Source organism: Oscarella lobularis, chromosome 3, assembly GCF_947507565.1.
Source record: "Oscarella lobularis chromosome 3, ooOscLobu1.1, whole genome shotgun sequence".
Taxonomy (NCBI): Eukaryota; Metazoa; Porifera; class Homoscleromorpha; order Homosclerophorida; family Oscarellidae; genus Oscarella; species Oscarella lobularis.
This window is the reverse complement of record NC_089177.1, coordinates 277494-291747: the sequence shown is the minus strand read 5'-3', so window position 1 is coordinate 291747 and position 14254 is coordinate 277494. Positions and strand designations below refer to the sequence as shown.

Below are 14254 nucleotides of genomic sequence, written 5' to 3'. Positions count from 1 at the left end.
ATTTTTTTTTCAAAAATTGACGAGAATTTTTTTTTATTACAGTTTTTATTATTACAGAAAAGAGTATACTGTCGAAGAAAGGGGAAAAGGGAAGTCGAGACTATTAATTACAAACCTCTACAGCAGACCCAATATAAGCGGGCCTAAACTCTCTATTTTATTCAACTATAGACTGAGTGTCATCGATTTCCTCATAGTCATGATCGACGTCATCTGATTTTGTGTGCGAATAAGAGTCGATTTGATCCGTGCCGGGTACGTTGAGAAAATCCCAAATAAGAATCGTGTCGTCATGAGAACTGCTCACAATTTGAAAATCGTCGAACTGCAATCTAAAAACTCTTCCCGAGTGTTCCTGAAGAAAGAGAAGAAAAATAGGGGCCCTATTCTGTACAAAAACGAGATGTCCATACCACGAGAGTGCGAATGCAGAGACTGCCTGCAGGAGAACGCGGATCTAGAGCCGCCTGCAAGTCCCAGACTTTAATGGTTCTAAGAAATTGGTGTTCTTTGACTTTGAAGGGAAGGGGGGAGGGTCTGTGCACTAACCCGTCATATGCTCCGCTCACTATTCGTTTCGAATCAAAGCGAATACATCGAACCAATTCCTCGTGGCCTTCGAGCGTTCGCAGACACGCGCCACACGTTATATCCCACAATCTGAGAGAGTACAGATACAGCTACGCGTAGGCACTATGGAATGTAAGCCTCATGGGCATTCATATTCTATTACGTTTCTGATGTTTTGGTACGCCTATACTAACTCTCTCTCACCTTATGGTATTGTCTGACGATCCGCTCACAACGAGGTTGTCCCGATATTGCAGGCACGCGATTCCGCGCCGATGTCCGTGCAGAGTGCGAACGAATTCGCTCGTGTCCGTTTTCCACACCTGAGAAATGGAATTTTATAAGAAAACGGGTTTCCACAGCCGAAGGGGGGAAGGAAGGGAGACGTACTTTAATTGTTCGATCTCCTGACGCGGAGACGACGTACTTGTCGTCGAAATCGACGACGTTGACGGCCGCTCGGTGGCCAACGAGAACGCGTCTCAGAGTGATGTCCGCCGGACTTCTCATGTCCCACACGGCGATGGTTCGATCCTACGAAAAAAGAATCTCTATGTGAATACAGTGCGGATATTCTAAGAATTTCTTACTTTTGAACACGTCACCATCATGTTGTTTTGAAATCGAAGGTGAAGCACGGCTTCGCAGTGGTGAATAATTTTGTTCAACATTTCGCCACTTTCGATGTCCCAGACTCTAGAGAGAAAAAATTAGAATAAATCAATAAGCGTTTTTCCTCCCTTACCGAACAGTAGAGTCACTTGAACCGGAAACAATAAATTTCTCGTCATATTGAAGACACAGAACGGATCCTGTGTGTCCTTTTAGAATTCTCCCGCACTCTAGCGACGATTTATTCCATATCTAGGGGCCCCCCAAAATAAGAGATTTTATGAATGACTGTGGCCAATACTTTTATTGTGTTATCTCTCAGTCCACTTATAATTTTGTCATCATCGTATTGAAGGCAATAGACGCCTTTGCTCGTTTCGCTTCGGCACTGAATTCGAGTCAGCTGATGCCGACCGCTCCTCCAATTATCCTCCATATTCTGAAAAAGGAAAAATTTCGCGAGGGAAAAAACTCGTGCAAAAATAATTCCCGACTTACGGCAATGTCGCCAATAATTCCGGGATATAATTTCCGATAGGAGGCCGGGTCTCGATAAATCGCCGGCCGAAACAGCGTCCGAACCCTTTTATACGCGAAAGAGAAACGTCAACAAAGTCCCCAAGGCAACCCGGAGCCATTTAACACCCGACGTCCCCATAGAAACAACAAGATCAAAAAACCCCAAACATAGGTAAAATCCCAGGGAATTGGGCCCCCCTTTTTTACCGTACCATCCTCTCCGATCGGCGAGCCCCTTCCAAACGCCGTCGGTGCGGACTTTCTGTTCGATGAGCTTTTTCCAAAGGTATCCGTCTTGAATAACGCGATACCATTCGCGACAGACGAGTTCGGCTTGGCACAACGAATAGGCGTCCAAATAGGAGAGAATGTGCTCGGCGATGTGTTCGAGCCCCTTTTCTAGGCGCGACAAAACGGGCGGGGAAAGTGACGAAAACGAAACTGGGGTCCCCCGATTGAACTTACGCGGCAACGCGCCGACGAAATCGCGCTTCATCATGGGAACGAGAAAGGCGTTGATCTGGCCGTGTTGATGGTGGGACATGCGAGCGAGTAGGGACTCGACGAAGGCCGTTTGATCGGTCTCGCGCCATCCCGAGTACATTTCTAAGCACTGGCGGCGTTGTTCGTCGAGACAGCGGTCCACGACGATCCCGCTGTCCGCCACCGACTTGCGTTCCTGTGTCGCGAAAACGTCGGCGTTTTTTTTCGGGGAAAGGGGGAGGCTTTCGCTCACCAAGTCGCCCATTTTCTCGAGGCGTCCCAACTCTTTTGATGACGTCACTGGCATGCGCGACGTGACGTGGCTTCCAGTCGAAAGTTACGCAGACTCGAGAATTCCGATGGATCTTAGACTGCTTTCGAAGAAGATATTGCTAGATGAGAGCAGCTCAGATTCGGACTATGCACCAGAGCTTCCACCAAAGGAGAAGAAAAGACGAAGTGACGGCTATTCGCGCGAGAAGAAACTCGACGTCGCACCTGAAGGATTGTGGGGACGAGATATTCCTCCTGAAGTCCTGTTGTGCATTTTTCGTCGAGCCCTTGCTTCGCAAGGTGCAATTCCACTCCTTTTTCGTCTATCTCGTGTATGCACTCTATGGAGATCGGTTGCAAGGACGGAAATTTTATGGAGAAGGATCATTCTCACAGGAAACCTCAATCTGAAGACGTCGATTCAGTGTCAATTTGCTTGTGACAGACTACGCCATGCTCGTTCTCTAACACTCAGCAATTGTAGGAATCTTAGTGCTAAAGCATTCGAAACGATTTCGGACTCTTGTAGACAACTCGACGAATTGACTGTATCAAAAAGTGGACTTCTTTCTCGTGGACTCTCTGTTCTTGAAATCGTTCTCAACAACTCCTCTTTGACTCATCTTTCCTTACTTTCGCTTCCATCTGGATCAATTGGTTCACTAAAGGAAGCTCTTGAAAAGCGTGCATTAAACTTGAGATTTTTGAATTTACGCGGATCTGAATTCACCTGCGCTTTATCACTTCTTGTGAGTGCTATTGCCGCATCGTGCTCATATCTTCGGCATTTGGATCTATCTGAAACCGGCAGGGCAGGTTTTTTCCCTATACATGAGCTGCAGTTAAAATGCCCCAACCTGGAAGTTCTCAGTCTTGACGATTTATTGTTTCTGGAGCCTTTTCCTATCTCGAATTACGTCAAATCTTGCCCGGGATTTCCTTGCCTAAATGTGCTTACATTAGCAAAAGCTCGTTTTATGACACCTTCACGTACGTGGTTTCTGGAGGCAATTCTAGGGGAATCCGGTGACCTGAAAGCTTTAGACATACGGTATTGGCAAGTTTCTTTGGTTGACTTTATTTCAGTTGCTGGTACAACGTTGAGACGTCTTTATTGTGGCAGCTGGCCAAAGAGCGTGAACGTTCAATCTTTTTTGGCAGTATTATCTACATACACTGAATTAGTTGAATTGGATTTGAGCCATTGCTTTGGTGTCAATGACGAAGTTGTTATGTCATTGGCAGATTTTTCTCTGGCTTCCACTTTGGAAGTTTTGGACCTTTCTTCAACTGTTGTGACGCAAGTTGGCGTGGAGAGAATACTGAATCGATGCAATTGCCTTCGTTCTCTCAATCTGACTGGCTGTAGGGGAGCGCCACGTGGATGGAAACGAGATCACGATCCAGAGAGTCTCCAGGAACTACGCAGTGCAATCAATAAAACTTTGGAATGATATACTGTATGTAAATGCTGCTTGTCTGTTTGTTAATTAATAATCATCATAATAAATTGAAGCTAAACGTTTGACGGAAACGTTTGATCTCGACGGTGGGTTCCCGGCTAACAAAGTCGCCTACAGTCCTCGGTTGCCTCGGAAAATCTTGTACAATACCCATCAAATGATCTGTAGAAGCCTGAGAACTGGTAACGGGTTTTAGGAGGATGACGGGTGTAACTTGTAATCAGTTAGGAAGCTTTATACGGTTCTGGTCAGACCGAATAGACCAAATGCTGTACGTATTCGGGAAAAACACGATGGCAAGCCATCTCTATCTGGTAGCAAGGTGTTCACCAATACGTTTTCGTCACTCACGTGATCTCTGTGTTTCCAATGCTTCGAGGACGATTGTCGCTGACTCCCGCCGACGTCGTGATACCAATCAACGACGTCGAAGGTCTTTCAAAGTATTCCGCCGAGGAAAAAGCGGATCGATGCAAATTGGCGTCGTTTTATCGGCTCGTGGGCCTGTGGGGTTGGGACCAGCTCATCTACAATCACATAACGGTAAACGAGACATTTTCGTGGAGATTTGTTTTGACTTCTGAATTTGCAGCTTCGTTTGTCTGACAATAAGAGCTATCTGATCAATCCCCTCGGATTGACGTTCAGCGAAATCACAGCATCGAGTTTAGTCAAAGTGAACATCAATGGGGACGTCATCGATCCGGGATCGACGGATCTGGACGTGAATTTGGCCGGCTACGTTCTTCATTCGGCCATTCACAGTGCACGAGAGGATGCTCGTTGTGTGGCACACGTACACACACCTCCAGGGGCAGGAGTGAGTCATATTGTCAGAGATAAAAGCTAGAAAGACGTGTGAGCTATACATCATTCTGTAGGTATCCTGTATGAAATGTGGTTTTATGATGATCTCCCAAGAAGCAATGTCTGTACGTTCTATTATTAATTGGTTTTATTTTGGAAAATATGCATGCACTTTCAAGGTCGGAGAAGTTGCTTATCACGACTACACGGGTCTTGTAGTTAATGATGAAGAGAAAGAAAGCATTCAAAAGGACTTGGGACCAACAGCCAGTCTCTTGGTGCTAAGAAGCCACGGTCTAGTTGCCCTTGGCGACACCATAGAGGCCTGTTTCAGAATTCTCTATGATGCTGTGAGAGCATGTGAGATACAGGTAAAATAGAAATTTATGTAGGCTGTAAATTTTGAAATAATTTTTTAGGTGGCTGCTCTGGCCGGTGGAATAGAAAATATTGTGCTACCTAACATTAGTCCAGATGAAGTTTGGAAGGCAATGAAGCTGCAAGGCGGAGACGGCGTGAGTCGTCTGTCGTGGAGATCCGGTCTCCTTGAATGGGAGTCTCAAATGAGAATTTTGGATCGACTTGTAAGTGGGTTATACATAGGGAAGAAATGTAAAGTGGCACAAAGGCATTTTAGGGATACAAGACAGGCCAAGAATATGAAACCAAATCAGCTATTAACAACTCTCTTTTCAAGTAAATTTAGGTACTTTGAACACAGGCTATTATTTCCGGGAAGGGAGAGGCGTGGCCAAATACATGTACAGATATCAATATCTCGTTTCTTGGGGAGGCGTTTCGTCAACACAGACGCTAATCTTATTCGCTGTGCTTTTCGGAAAAAAGTGATGATTCTGTCGCGTCCTAAACGCTCGTTCGCGCTCGAGCGCGACATGCGCGCGCTGGAAAAAGTTCGTCGCGTGACGACGATTCTCGACTCGGACACGTTTCGCGATCAACTCGAGCGCATCGTCGAAACGCAAGCTCAAAGAGGCCCGACGCTGCAGCCGCAGCCAAGAACGCGTCGCGAGCGCGACGTCGACGAAAAATATGAGCGAATCGCCACGGCAACGGCTAGTCCGGCCCCCTCGCGTGTTTTGCCTACTAGTCGTCCAATTGACGACCTATTGGCACTCGACGTTATGCGAATCGGTGCCAAAGAGCGCGCCGATCGATGCAAACTCGCATGCGTCTGCCGTCTCGTGGACTTTTTCGGCTGGAGTCGACTCGTTTATAATCACGTGACGGTAGGAAGGGTCTCCTTTTGTGTATGTTTTCGCGCCATTGGTTGCTGTTTTCGCTAGATTCGCTGCGGGGATACGCTGCTAACAAACCCTTTTGGGCTTCTCTACGGCGAAGTGAGCGCCGCGTCGGTGAATCGAGTCGATTTCGACGGAAACGTCGTCGAATTCGGATCGACCGAATACGGAGTCGATGCGAACGCGTTCGCGCTCAACGTCGCGGTGCACGAGGCGCGGATCGACGCCAAATGCGTCATTCACGTTCAAACGAGCGCCGGAACGGCGGTAAGTTGAAAAGCGGCGTTCCTTTTGTACGATTTCGCCGATCTGTTTATCGCAGGTTTCCTGCATGGCATCCGGCCTGTTGCCAACGTCACAGGAAGCGATTAGTGTTAGCACAGCCCTAGGGGAGGGGTTGGGTTAATTAAATTTCTATTTATAGCTTGGTCGAATTGCTTATCACGAGTGCAAAGGGCCTTTTACCGATTTTCAAGAGAAGAGGAGTTTAATTGCAGATTTACGTAATTCGAAAGTGGGAAGCGGATAAGTGACCAATAGCTAAGACTAAACGCGTTGATTTTCTAAGGTTTTGATTGTGAGAGGCGCTGGACTGGTGACGTGGGGTAAGACAGTCGAAGAAGCCTTCAGTCTGATGTGCAGTCTTGCTAGAGCTTGTGAAATACAGGTAAATATAAATATATGTATTGTTCTCTGACTTTGACTATTATTAGGTTTCGTTGATGTGTTCCGGAGAGTCTAACATTCGCCTTCCAGGCTATATACCCGTCGATCGGCGAATAGAGGGATTAGAGTGGGCTGCTTTGATGAGAACGTTGGATGATCACGTAAGTGAAGACAGGTAGGATAAATGGGAAGCAAATGTATTGATTTTTAGGGATTCAATACTGGACACGATTATAATCATCAAGTAAATATGGCATCTTCTCCTCCAGCGCGTAAATCTCCCAGAAAAGGAATACTGGTCAACCAAGGCAAACCTGTATACAGGAGATGCTGTTGAAAAATTTAAAATTTATTAGAATTTAATAGAAACGCGTCGAAGAGAAAAACATGTGGGATTTTCTCGAGTCAGAGGCCCCTACAGAAAAGCCTCAAGAAGACGTAAGATAAGAATAAATCTTATATATTCATTAATAATGTATATTATAGAATAATACTTTGACCAGTCAGTGGGACTTCTTAGATGAGGAAGACAGCCCCCCAGCATCTCCCTATCCCTCTCAATCTCCTCTCGACGCACTCGCTGCAAAAGTGGCCGATTCCACTCGCTCTGCCGCTGCATTCGCCGCCGTCTCTCCCCAACCAGAGACCTTTCATCCAATCAGCACCACGACAATCACGTCACCGAGACGACGATCCAAACGAAAGAATTTTCGCCGCAGCGCCAGCAGCAGCAGTCGCTACTCGCCAATCAAAACAAAACCCACTCAAAATATTCACGAAACGGCGGAAGAAGTCGCCAATTCGACGTCCGACGCGCTCACTCATTTATCGCAATCGAAAGACGCTTTTCGTCTGGCTGCAGCTCGAGCGGAAAATTCCATAGACGACCTCACCGCTTCGGCGTCTTCGTTGAGTCTGAGTCATAATCGATTTCGTAGCATGTCCGCTTCAGATGATTTTCATTATTCTCATCGACCTCCGTCTTCGTCTGGTATCAGCGTCGCTTCGTCGAGTGAGGATCTCGCTGGGTCGTCGTTCGGCGGTCTTTTTCATCGATCTGCGATGGATACGGCTCGTTCTTTTGATACGTTGTCGGTTTCGGCGACGGGGAAGCTCGAGAAGCCAATTTCCGTTGAATTTGTCAAGCACGCCGCGGAGAGAGTGAAGAAGTCCACAGACGCAATGGCGTCGTGTCTGACGTCGAAAATTCTTGGAGAAGGACTTTGAACATGTTTTTAATTAGATTTATTTGTCTTTGAAATCAAAAATCATTTATTTTGTTCCGTTATTAGCGTGCGTTGACGGGAAATGATTCGAACTCGTTTTGCTCCAAGTCCCACCGGTTTCCTCCATCTGGGAAGCCTCCGAACGGCGTTATTCAACTACTTGTTCGCTAAACATCACAAGGGGTCCCTAATCCTACGCGTAGAGGACACGGACGCGCAACGCAACGTGCCCGACGCCGAACGCGATCTCGAATCGACTCTCCACTGGGCAGGCATCCATCCAGACGAAAGCCCAAGCGTCGGGGGCCCCTACGGTCCCTACAGGCAATCGGAACGCTTCGCAACGTATAACGAACACGTGCGCAAGCTCGTGAGGGAAGATAAAGCGTATAAATGCTTCGCTTCGAAAGACGAAGTGGCTCGCCTTCAAGAAGCAGCGCGACGCACGGGTCAAAAAGTGAACTACGACCAATTGTTCACTCGCGCCCAGCGAGACGATTTATCAAGTCGCGGGGCGAGCCACGTGATTCGCCTTCGAGTTCCGGTCGACGGAACGACCGCCTACGATGACGTCATATACGGGCGCATGGAATTTTCCAATGGGGAAATTGAGGATCAGGTCCTGATGCGATCTGACGGTCGTCCGACCTATCACCTAGCCAACGTCGTCGACGATCGCGCGATGAATATCAGTCACGTTATTCGTGGAGAAGAGTGGCTCCAGTCGACGGCGAAACACGTGTTGCTCTATGAAGCGTTTGGCTGGGTTCCGCCTATCTTTGCTCATCTTCCCTTGCTTCTTAATAAGGGAGGTGGGAAGTTGTCCAAACGGAATAAGGATGTGTTTGTGGACGATTTTCGTCTACAAGGTGTCATGTCGTCTGCTTTGGTGAATTATGTAGCTCTGCTGGGATGGTCTCCCCGGTTGACTGAGCAACGAATATTTACTATGAATCAATTGGTTGGCACCTTTTCTTTGGAAGATGTCAATAGAAATAAACCGACTGTTGACGCTGGGCAGATTGCCTGGTTCAATAAGGAGCACTTGAAGATGGCCTATGAGAGTCCGTTGGGCAGTGCTTCGGTTATTCAAGATATGCAGGGACTTGTCAGGAAGACGTTTTCTCCTGTCTCCGAACGTATGATCAGTTTGGAGTATCTTCACCAAGTCCTTGAGGTTTTGATTGATCGAATCAGCTATTTACCTGACGTGCTTCGACTTGGGAGTTGTTTCTGGGTTGAGCCGAAAAGTACGGGGGAACAGTTCCGCGTTGTTTCCACGGACTATCGTCTCATACTCAAAAAATCGGCGGAAAAACTCGATGCGTGTGATTTCGTTGCTCACAACGTTATTTCTCTATTGAGAAACGTGGCTCGGGACATGGGCGTTCAGTCTAAGACCGTACTCAGACTAATCCGACTTGCCGTCACGGGGCAAGAAGTGGGCGGACAATTGGGTCTCACGTTGGAAGTCCTCGGAAGGGAAACGGTTCTGAGACGATTGCACGCGGCCGGAGAGATCTGATTTATCAATTACGTAAAATATGTACATGTGCTACGAAACTTATGAGGTATACTATGGTAGCAATGAGGACGCGTCTTCCGGATCTCCATGTAATGATTCTAGGAATTGATTCTCTTCTTCCAATTCGTCCAGTTCCTAAGGAATGTCTGTCCTGCAAAAGGTGAGCCTTTAGATATTATTTCTTTACCTTTTCCGCTTGCTGAGCCCACAGTCTCAACACGCGACTATACTCCAAGTTGAGCATTGCCTTTGGATCAACTGGGATAGTCGCATGATGATGCTCAACAGGAGCATGATGATGCGGAGCTCTTGTCAACGAAGCTAAATTAGAGAAGCTGGTTGCTAGGTGCTCATAGCAACCGAGGCCATACCTCCTCCAGGTGGAGCAATGACACTGCCAGCATTTTTTTCATCTCTTAACTTCGTGAGGTCCTTCCTCTGATGAACCAGTTCAATTCGCTCCTATAATGACGAAATCATCCAAAGGAAATTCGGTACTGTCTGTCATACTATTTACCTGTGCCAAGCGTCGTTCCAGGTCTTGAAGTTCGGCCTTTTTTGCCATCATCACATTCACTTTCTGCTCCACGTCACCTTTCATCAGCGTTGCTTCGTGCAGCGCCTGTCTGCCCTCTTCTCGCGACGCAACAGCGTGCTGAAAACGAGGAGATGCGCAACACAGTCGTGGCTAAACAAAGTTCTTACCTCCTCTAATCGACTGACTTCATCAGCGGCTTCTTTCAATTTTATCCTCAATTCCTGCACTTTGGCTCGTTCGTTCAAGACGGCTTCTTTCTCGCTTTCGACCTCGCGCTTCTCTCGACCTAACTTTTCCTCTAGTTCCAGCAACGCTTGACGTTTTTCTGCCAGGACGCTCGACTGCCGTTTCACTGACTCCAGCTCCGCTTTCAACTCAGCTTCAGTCTAAAGGGGAATCGTGCTGGATTCAATTTCCCTGCCACGTCGTGTCTTACTTCTAAGGCTCGCGATGAACTCTCCAGTTCAACCTGGCGCTTCATTTTCTGCGATATTGACAACTGCGTTCTCTCATGAGCCAGCTCTCGTCGTTCAGCGTAGCACTGGCTCAAGACACTCTGCTGTTCCTCAAGCAATTTTCCCTGCGTAGATAATCAATCACCAAATAAAAGACACTACGCTGAAGGCTCACCTTGGCCTTTTGCAGCTCCTCCCGTTCTCTGGATAACAGTTCAGCTGATGTCACTCTGTCTTCGTCGAGAACGCGCTGGAGAGCCTGCACTCTCGACTCGTCTTGTTGAAGTTTCCAACGTTCCTTGGGAAAAAAAACATCAGGTGAGTGACTGTAGTTATGTTTTTAGAGACTTTTACCTGTTCAATCTGTCTTGTTTGATCTCTCATACGAGCTTCCATCTTTGCTACAAGACCGTGAAGTCTCACCCGCTCTTGCTCGTTCTCAATCTGCTGTTTTGTAAGACGTTCTTCCAGACCTAGATAGAAGTCAATTCGATGAGTATTTCTCTTAATTTTTTCTCTTACTTTTTAGCTGCTCTTCTCGACTTCGCAACGCCTGCTCTCGCTCTTGAAATCCAACCGAATGAGCCATATCAACTCGCTGCTGCATCTCGCTCACACTCTCAGTCGACTGCTTTACGTGAGCAATCAATTCCTGAAGAGAACTTCAGAAAAGAAGAGTCGTCTTTCAATGGAAGTCTCATCAGATAATCGACTAATACCGAGTGTGAGAGTGAGCCTCAGAGACGGCCGCCAGTTCCTGTTGGTGAAGCTTCTCCTGACGTCGTTTCTCCTTCTCGTGTTCCTTCTTCAATTCGTCCGCCAAAGACCTGAGGAAATTCATCAAATTTCTAACGGCGCTCCTCTCCTACGTACTTGTGAATTTCTTTCAGTCTCTCCATCGATTCTACGTGTTCCTGATCGGATTCGGACAATTTCTTTTCGTACGTGGCTACGACAGCTGATTTCGCTTGTTCCAGTTCGACAAGACGAGCATTGTGCTGCGAAGCCTGCCTCTCAAGTTCCTCCCTCAATCTGCGTAGAGTCTACGTAGCCTTGGCCAATTTTTTACGCCACTTACCTTTCTTCTTGTCTGTGAAATGATGCCTCTAAAGTTTGCGTTCGACTTCTACGCAAATATCGTGCCATTCAAGGTTGAATTTTTTGGCGTATAACTGGTTCTCACTTGTGCACAGATTCCATGTTGTTTAGCTCTTTTTGGTGCCTCTCTTCCGCTGCCTGCATCAACGCTTCAAGCTGGCCCTTCTCCACTTCAAGTACGTGTATCTATAGACGACGTTTCTATGACTTTTCTAAACGTTTCCCCCTGCTAACCTTGCTTAGAAGTTCTTTCTCTTTTTCTCCCGCTTCGCGTTTCTGCTGCGTGTTTTCATCCCTCTCACTCTCAATCCGTCCCTTCAACGTTTCTCTCTCGCCGTTCCACTCGATTTCCTTTTTCTCTTGCTCACTAGACTTCGTTTCTAGTTCACCAATTCGCTCTTTTAGCCCTTTTGCTTCTCCCCGAAGCTTCTCGATTTCCTCGCGCAGCACCGACTCTCTTCCCTCGGCAGCAGCATTCGCCATGGCAACGGCATTCGCCTGAGAAACGGCTAGTCCACCTGCAGGCTCAGCATCCATCAAATGAGTCGAACGACGAGGAGGAGCCGCAACCAAAATATCTTCCTCAGAAGAATGATGACTGGTTGACGGTGGAGGACGGCTGTGAGTTTCTTTTTTCGGCTTCAATTGAAGATCTTCACGAGCAGGTTGCCTTGATTTCGATTTCGATTGCTCCCACGGAAATAAAGACCTAAGAAAACGACGTAGAAAGAAAACGTGGCTACTTCGATATATTCACGTTTGAGGCTGTTCTTTTCGTCGACGTGAGGATGAACGGCGACCACGGCTAGACCCAAGTCCAAGGCCAAAATCATCACCGAATAAATCCTCATTAGGACGACTAGTATTAAAGGTATTGTTCTTGGTAGGAGGTGATGATGGTGCGACTTGTTTCTCTTCTTCCTCCTCCTCCTCTTCCTTCTCGTCCAATGTTAAGACGTTTGTTTCACCCAAATCACTCAATTTTATAGGCTCTTCCACAGCGTCCATCCCAAGCCAATCGGATCTAGATTTTCTCTCCCTTGGTTTTCCAACGTTTGACATTACTGATGGACTACTAAAAGGACGATTTTCCTCGCCTCCTTCTTTCTCCTCAACATCGTCAGCGAATCGCACGGACTTTACTCGTTGGTTTTCTCCTGTGGGAGCCGTTCTTGGCCTCCTAATGGGCTCCTCTTTTTTCTGTTTTCCGACTGTTGGCGTGTAGCCACCAAACTGAAAATCATCCTCTTCACTTTCTTCAGTTTTCTCCTCGATTTTCTTCTCCGGCTTAACCTCCAATTGTCGCTTGCCGCGAGTTGGAGGACGACTTTCGACTGGCGTTGGTTCACTCTTGCCAAGAAGTTCGTCAAATCGAGATCCTTTACCAAAGAGATCACCGTGACTACTGGCCTTTCTCTCCTGGGGTTTTTCAGCCGAATCGAAACCCAAAGCATCCAGCATATCATCGCCGTCAAAATCGTCGTCACCAACACCAAACAAATCCTGATCCTTTTGCCCTCGAGAACGCGGTCTTGCGTTCGTATTCTTCACTTCTTTGTTCACCACAGGAGGCTCAGTTGGCTTCTCTGGTGAAAAATCTAGATCGTCGTTCTTCTGCGTAACGTCGTCTTTGTCCCCGCCAAGAGCGGACTGAACAGCAAACTCAGATACAAGTCAGTGCAACGTTTTTTCTTACTCGTCTTAATTTTGGACTCATTCTACTCAAAAGAGACTCTGTTTTGTCATCTTCTTTGATTTCTTTCGTCTCGTTTTTCTCACTAGGAACGACTCCAGTCTCCTTACGCTTTCGTTTTGGTCTAAATTTCCGATCATCTTCGTCACTTGAAGCGAGAATATCGGCCAATATATCGTCATCGTCAAAATCAAACCCTAAATGGTGAATATAATACAAATATCATGCCATGATTTATTTTCCAACCTGATGATTTCTTAGGCTGAACTGGCACCTTTTCCTCTCTTGGTTTATTTACCTTTACTTCCTCAGGAGGCATCTGCTCTTCCTGGACAGGATTGATCTTTCTCTCTTCATTTTTTCTTCTCTGTCCAAATCGATTTTTCTTTTTGACCAGAGAACTCGCAAATAGATCGCTATCAAGATCGTCCATATCCTTAGGAAAATCATATCACAAAGGAGGTGACAATACTCGGAATCTATCTTACTGCCATATTGCTGGCAATCTTTTGTGCATCTTCTTCAGTGACAGCAACTTCCTGAGAGATATTTACGTTTTTGAAAAAATAGGTCGACTTTTGAATTACTTCTTCGTCTTTTTGGTCAGCTTCTGCGGCCAAAGAAGCGTAGAAATCTTCATCGCGAGACGCTACCGGGTTTCTTTTTGTTCGTCCGATCGATTCCACTTGCTGTAAAAGCTCGCTTTTCAAAAATCGATTTTTAATTTTTTACGTTTACTTTGGTCGTCTTCTTTTTGCTTCCGGTTTGCGACTTTCGCTTTGCTGCAAGAAATTGCCTCAAAAGCTTAGAGTGAAGCGAGGAAGCCGTATACTATTTGTCTTTGATTTTGGAGGTCCGCTTTCGTCTCCTAGGAGTGAATCCAGATCGAAATCTAAGGACCCTTTTGCCACTTTGCCTTCAGAGCAATTTCGTAAATGCAGACGTGTGTCGAAAATCGTCTACTAACCTCTTCCAGTCAACGACTGCTTCTCAAACGTCGGAAAAGCCATGTTTCGAATGTTTGCTTACGTACGCTTGCGCCCGAGTGTTTATCACGTGAATCTAGT

The 14254-nt window shown here is 46.7% G+C and overlaps 6 protein-coding genes across 8 annotated transcripts; 4 read left to right on the top strand and 2 right to left on the bottom strand.

Annotated features, from left to right (window-relative positions):
- Nucleotides 1-6: 6 nt before the first annotated feature.
- LOC136185166 (beta-TrCP-like) lies at nucleotides 7-2477 on the bottom strand. The gene is made up of 12 exons (XM_065972241.1): nucleotides 2438-2477; nucleotides 2167-2380; nucleotides 1914-2100; nucleotides 1681-1765; nucleotides 1484-1621; nucleotides 1316-1434; nucleotides 1161-1266; nucleotides 961-1104; nucleotides 775-893; nucleotides 550-660; nucleotides 414-492; nucleotides 7-355 (listed from the first exon to the last, which is right to left on the bottom strand). The coding sequence occupies exons 1-12, from the start codon at nucleotides 2447-2449 to the stop codon at nucleotides 158-160; spliced, it is 1512 nt and encodes a 503-aa protein (XP_065828313.1). The 5' UTR covers nucleotides 2450-2477; the 3' UTR covers nucleotides 7-157.
- A 66-nt stretch (nucleotides 2478-2543) lies between these two features.
- On the top strand, nucleotides 2544-3911 carry LOC136184354 (F-box/LRR-repeat protein 6-like). The gene has a single exon (XM_065971237.1). The coding sequence runs from the start codon at nucleotides 2544-2546 to the stop codon at nucleotides 3909-3911; it is 1368 nt and encodes a 455-aa protein (XP_065827309.1).
- Nucleotides 3912-4019: 108 nt separating this feature from the next.
- LOC136185420 (alpha-adducin-like) lies at nucleotides 4020-5501 on the top strand. Of its 2 annotated transcripts, XM_065972553.1 has the most exons (8): nucleotides 4020-4102; nucleotides 4145-4234; nucleotides 4300-4463; nucleotides 4513-4740; nucleotides 4802-4852; nucleotides 4907-5098; nucleotides 5147-5311; nucleotides 5365-5501. In XM_065972553.1, the coding sequence occupies exons 1-8, from the start codon at nucleotides 4078-4080 to the stop codon at nucleotides 5425-5427; spliced, it is 978 nt and encodes a 325-aa protein (XP_065828625.1). In that variant the 5' UTR covers nucleotides 4020-4077; the 3' UTR covers nucleotides 5428-5501. The 2 variants fall into 2 exon arrangements, with proteins under 2 accessions (XP_065828625.1, XP_065828626.1); XM_065972554.1 differs by having other exon boundaries at nucleotides 4030-4102; nucleotides 4153-4463.
- LOC136185418 (alpha-adducin-like) lies at nucleotides 5502-7940 on the top strand. Its single transcript, XM_065972550.1, has 9 exons — nucleotides 5502-5974; nucleotides 6032-6253; nucleotides 6309-6359; nucleotides 6411-6500; nucleotides 6555-6653; nucleotides 6700-6813; nucleotides 6864-6968; nucleotides 7019-7090; nucleotides 7139-7940. Exons 1-9 carry the CDS (start codon nucleotides 5576-5578, stop codon nucleotides 7877-7879), a joined length of 1893 nt encoding a protein of 630 aa, XP_065828622.1. The 5' UTR covers nucleotides 5502-5575; the 3' UTR covers nucleotides 7880-7940.
- A 7-nt stretch (nucleotides 7941-7947) lies between these two features.
- LOC136185419 (glutamate--tRNA ligase-like) lies at nucleotides 7948-11817 on the top strand. Of its 2 annotated transcripts, XR_010669527.1 has the most exons (4): nucleotides 7948-9449; nucleotides 9506-10850; nucleotides 10926-11547; nucleotides 11606-11817. XR_010669527.1 is itself a non-coding variant. In XM_065972551.1 (2 exons), the coding sequence occupies exon 1, from the start codon at nucleotides 7961-7963 to the stop codon at nucleotides 9401-9403; it is 1443 nt and encodes a 480-aa protein (XP_065828623.1). In that variant the 5' UTR covers nucleotides 7948-7960; the 3' UTR covers nucleotides 9404-9449; nucleotides 9506-10861. The 2 variants fall into 2 exon arrangements, 1 of the variants encoding a protein (XP_065828623.1); XM_065972551.1 differs by lacking the exons at nucleotides 10926-11547; nucleotides 11606-11817 and having other exon boundaries at nucleotides 9506-10861.
- LOC136185417 (fas-binding factor 1 homolog) lies at nucleotides 9385-14235 on the bottom strand. The gene is made up of 22 exons (XM_065972549.1): nucleotides 14155-14235; nucleotides 14020-14103; nucleotides 13926-13969; nucleotides 13775-13876; nucleotides 13676-13726; nucleotides 13434-13623; nucleotides 13191-13384; nucleotides 12252-13144; nucleotides 11729-12203; nucleotides 11580-11680; nucleotides 11475-11522; nucleotides 11270-11428; nucleotides 11116-11223; nucleotides 10919-11058; nucleotides 10751-10869; nucleotides 10572-10694; nucleotides 10378-10521; nucleotides 10109-10327; nucleotides 9921-10058; nucleotides 9775-9865; nucleotides 9591-9724; nucleotides 9385-9538 (listed from the first exon to the last, which is right to left on the bottom strand). The coding sequence occupies exons 1-22, from the start codon at nucleotides 14195-14197 to the stop codon at nucleotides 9455-9457; spliced, it is 3684 nt and encodes a 1227-aa protein (XP_065828621.1). The 5' UTR covers nucleotides 14198-14235; the 3' UTR covers nucleotides 9385-9454.
- Between the last annotated feature and the right edge of the window lie 19 nt (nucleotides 14236-14254).